This window comes from Oncorhynchus masou, unplaced genomic scaffold (genome assembly GCF_036934945.1).
Source record: "Oncorhynchus masou masou isolate Uvic2021 unplaced genomic scaffold, UVic_Omas_1.1 unplaced_scaffold_227___fragment_2___debris, whole genome shotgun sequence".
Taxonomy (NCBI): domain Eukaryota; kingdom Metazoa; phylum Chordata; class Actinopteri; order Salmoniformes; family Salmonidae; genus Oncorhynchus; species Oncorhynchus masou.
Genome location: NW_027016859.1, coordinates 3,322 through 7,500, shown reverse-complemented (window position 1 = coordinate 7,500; position 4,179 = coordinate 3,322). Strand labels below are relative to the sequence as shown.

At 44.1% G+C, this 4,179-nt stretch overlaps 1 protein-coding gene across 2 annotated transcripts in view; it reads right to left on the bottom strand.

The window, feature by feature from the left end:
• The window catches only part of brms1 (BRMS1 transcriptional repressor and anoikis regulator), a 26,119-nt gene extending 22,630 nt beyond the window's left edge, over positions 1-3,489 (bottom strand). For both annotated transcript variants that reach the window (XR_010455589.1, XM_064965088.1), the window contains exons 1-3: positions 3,377-3,489; positions 1,991-2,197; positions 970-1,060 (exon numbers count right to left, since the gene is read on the bottom strand). Coding sequence is in view for 1 of the 2 variants with exons in the window: in XM_064965088.1 (XP_064821160.1) it covers positions 970-1,060; positions 1,991-2,195 (296 nt within the window). In the remaining variant the exon portion in view is untranslated. The remainder of the gene's footprint in view (positions 1-969; positions 1,061-1,990; positions 2,198-3,376) is intronic.
• Between the last annotated feature and the right edge of the window lie 690 nt (positions 3,490-4,179).

The following is a 4,179-nucleotide window of genomic DNA, read 5'->3' as shown; positions in this document are numbered from 1 at the left end:
TTTGTCCCGGAGGGCTGGTTGGCTGAAAGCAGTGGTACTTTTTATAAACTGGGTGGTTCAAGCCCTGAATGCTGATTGGCTGACAGCTGTGGTATATCAGACCGTATACCACGTGTATGACAAAACATATATTTTGACTCTTCTAATTACGTTTGTAACCAGCTTCCATGTGGAACACAGCTTCCGTGTCGTTCGTTATTTTCCTTAAAACGCATAGCCACCTGTTGATTATCCCTCAAGAAAAGTTAAGCCTTTTCCTAAGCCTTGGATCAACCAATCAATCAACCTATTAATATGTCAATCAATCAACCTATTAATCTGTGTCAATCAATCAACCTATCAATATGTCAATCAATCAACCTATTAATATGTCAATCAATCAACCTATTAATCTGTGTCAATCAATCAACCTATCAATATGTCAATCAATCAACCTATTAATCTGTCAATCAATCAACCTATTAATATGTCAATCAATCAACCTATTAATCTGTCAATCAATCAACATATTAATCTGTCAATCAATCAACCTATTAATCTGTGTCAATCAATCAACCTATTAATATGTCAATCAATCAACCTATTAATCTGTCAATCAATCAACCTATCAATCTGTGTCATTCAATCAACCTATTAATATGTCAATCAATCAACCTATTAATCTGTCAATCAATCAACCTATCAATCTGTGTCGATCAATCAACCTATTAATCTGTGTCAATCAATCAACCTATCAATCTGTGTCGATCAATCAACATATTAACCTGTCAATCAATCAACATATTAATCTGTCAATCAATCAACCTATTAACCTGTCAATCAATCAACATATTAATCTGTCAATCAATCAACCAATTAATCTGTGTCAATCAATCAACCTATCAATCTGTGTCGATCAATCAACCTATTAATCTGTCAATCAATCAACCTATTAATCTGTCAATCAATCAACCTATTAATGAGACTTACTTGTCTTTCAGTTCCAGGAACTGTTTCTCTAGGTCTGACATCTCATCTAGGCACTCTCCTCTCCTCCTCTCACAGTCCTCATCATCCATCTCTAGAGAAAGAGAGACAGAGGGAGGGGGAAGGGAGAATGAGAGAAGAGAGAGGAAGAAAGAGTGTGGGAGCGAGAGAGTGGGAGAGAGAGAAAGAGATAAAGAGAGAGAAGGAAGAGAGCGAGAGAGAGAGAGAGAGAGAGAGAGAGGGAAAAGGGAGAGACAGAGAGAGAAGGGAGAGACAGAGAGAGAGAGAGAGAGAGAGAGAGAGAGCAGGGAGAGACAGAGAAGGGAGAGAGAGAGAGACAGAGAGAAAGAGAAGGGAGAGACAGAAAGAGACAGAGAGAGAGACAGAGAGAGACAGAGAGAGAGAGCAGGGAGAGACAGAGAGAGAGCAGGGAGAGACAGAGAGAGACAGAGAGAGACAGAGAGAGAGCAGGGAGAGAGAGAGAGAGAGAGAGAGAGCAGGGAGAGACAGAGAGAGAGCAGAGAGAGACAGAGAGAGAGCAGGGAGAGACAGAGAGAGAGAGAGAGAGAGAGCAGGGAGAGACAGAGAGAGAGCAGGGAGAGACAGAGAGAGACAGAGAGAGACAGAGAGAGAGCAGGGAGAGACAGAGAGAGAGAGAGCAGGGAGAGACAGAGAGAGAGCAGAGAGAGACAGAGAGCGAGCAGGGAGAGAGAGAGAGACAGAGAGAGAGCAGGGAGAGACAAGAGAGAGAGAGCAGGGAGAGACAGAGAGAGACAAGAGAGAGAGAGCAGGGAGAGACAGAGAGAGACAGAGAGAGAGAGAGAGAGAGAGAGAGAGCAGGGAGAGAGAGAGAGACAGAGAGAGAGAGAGAGACAGCGAGAGAGAGCAGGGAGAGACAGAGAGAGAGCAGGGAAAGGGCGGGGAGAAGAGACTTCTAGTTGCTCTTCATAATGTCAGTAAAGTGTCAAAAAGGAAAAAAACAAAAAGAGAAAACTGTCCTCTCATCATTCAACAGTTATCTTACCTGAACTCTCCTCTTCCTCCTCTTCCTCCTCCTCACTATCGTCCGAGTCGCTCTCCCTCTCCTCCGTACTCTCCTCCATGGTTTCCTCCTCCCCCTCTCTTCTCTCCCTCTCTTCCTCCATCTCTCCATTGGCCTCTGGTAGTTCACTCTCTCCCTCCACCTCCACCTCCTCCTGTGGTTCTCTGAGGGAGGGCTGGGCCAGCATCACTGAGAGAAGGAGAGGGGAGATGGAGGGAAAGAAAGAGGGAAACTAGGTTAGCACGCACAGTTAACTAGCTAGCCATTGCAAACCGGTTACACATGATATAAAAATGACACTTTTAGCCAGGTTATAAGGCTATCAAGTGTTTGTTTACATTTACATTGTTTAAAAACAATGGGGAGAAAAACTATATATTTGGGGTTCTGATTATGGGGTATGACAGCTGAACAAAGCTCATGAGGGATTTTCCAGTTATACTCTTCAATAATCAATTGGTATTTCATTCATTGATTATATTAATTCATATATAAGTCCAAAAATGTATGTGGCAACTAACGATTCTAGTTTTAACTATTATAACATACTTATAACCTATATAGGCCTAACATAGTAACCTATTTACAATATAGGCCTAATGTATGCATTTATACACAAATATTAATTACACCCTAACATCAACAAAATCCTCATAACCATGAGTATTCTTACCCGCATTATCCTCCATCTTCTAGGCTTTTTTTTTTGTACAGAAATATAGCATTATAGAAATATAGCCTACTTACAGTCATTTTACCAGTATGTCAACAACAATAAAAGTAGGCTAGCGGCGGGCCGGTGGCGCAGTGGTCATCCGAGAGACTACACCGGATGGTCCTTCCAACTCGAGAGCTACCGTATGGCTTCCGTGATGTCGCCTGTCCTGAGATCATACTGTAGGAATTGTTCCCGAGGCGGCGGCCTTTCGCGACCAAACGAATACAAAAAAATATTGCCGAATATTGCATTTGAAATCGTTTTATTGGGCTATCCAAACGGACAACCTGGATTGATCATCTATTTGCTTTTGAGACAGCAAATGTCTGCGAGATCACTCTCCCCGTCTGCGACAGAGGTGGTAGCTGTTACATTGTAGCCATATCGAGCGTAGTGTTTTCATTTCGCATACGAAGTAAAGCAGCCTAAATGTTTTCCTGTCAAAGCACTGCTGTGTATGATGCAAAATATGACATCGTATCGACGGAGGAATAGAGGGTTGTTTCGGACGCCAATTTGCTGTTCTAGCGCGGATTATGAAGAAGAGGTAGACAGAGACAGGCAGATGATCAACTAGGCTGTAGCCCAAATAACAAACGGTAGTAAAATACGAAATTGCAGCATAAATAACAGAAAAATCGCCCACTTACCTTTTACGGTTTGTATCTTCTATACTCCAATACTATGAAGTACAGTTATATTATTACAATATTCAAACTAGGCTACTTCCTTTAGTTGCAGTTCAGTTCTCCTGCTACTTTTGCCGGACTCTAAAATTCTAGTCGAGCCAATCAATGCAGAGCTCTAATACCTGCCTAGCCAATAGAAACCAACCTGTGAGATATTACTGTACTGTCCTAACCAATCAGAGGCCGAACTGAGATCTCGACAACCAATAGGTTCATTAAAAAAAAAAAATGGTTTATTGAAGCAGTGGAAATTCAACCTGTCGTCACAAATGTGTGTTTTCAAGGATTTCTGTATATTTCTGCATATACAGCAGTGGAGGCTGCTGGGGGGAGGATGACTCATAATAATGGCTGGAATTGAGTAAATGGAATGTTCAAAACACTGACGAGGACGACCAGCACGCAGATGAGCTTCCCTGAGACGGATTCTGACAGTTTGTGCAGAAATTCTTTGATGTGCAACACCTCAGTTTCATCAGCTGTCTCAGGGGGCTGGTCTCAGGGGGCTGGTCTCTGGGGGCTGGTCTCTGGGGGCTGGTCTCTGGGGGCTGGTCTCTGGGGGCTGGTCTCTGAGGGGCTGGTCTCAGGGGGCTGGTCTCTGGGGGCTGGTCTCAGGGGGCTGGTCTCAGGGGGCTGGTCTCTGGGGGCTGGTCTCAGGGGGCTGGTCTCTGAGGGGCTGGTCTCTGGGGGCTGGTCTCTGGGGGCTGGTCTCAGGGGGCTGGTCTCAGGGGGCTGGTCTCAGGGGGCTGGTCTCAGGGGGCTGG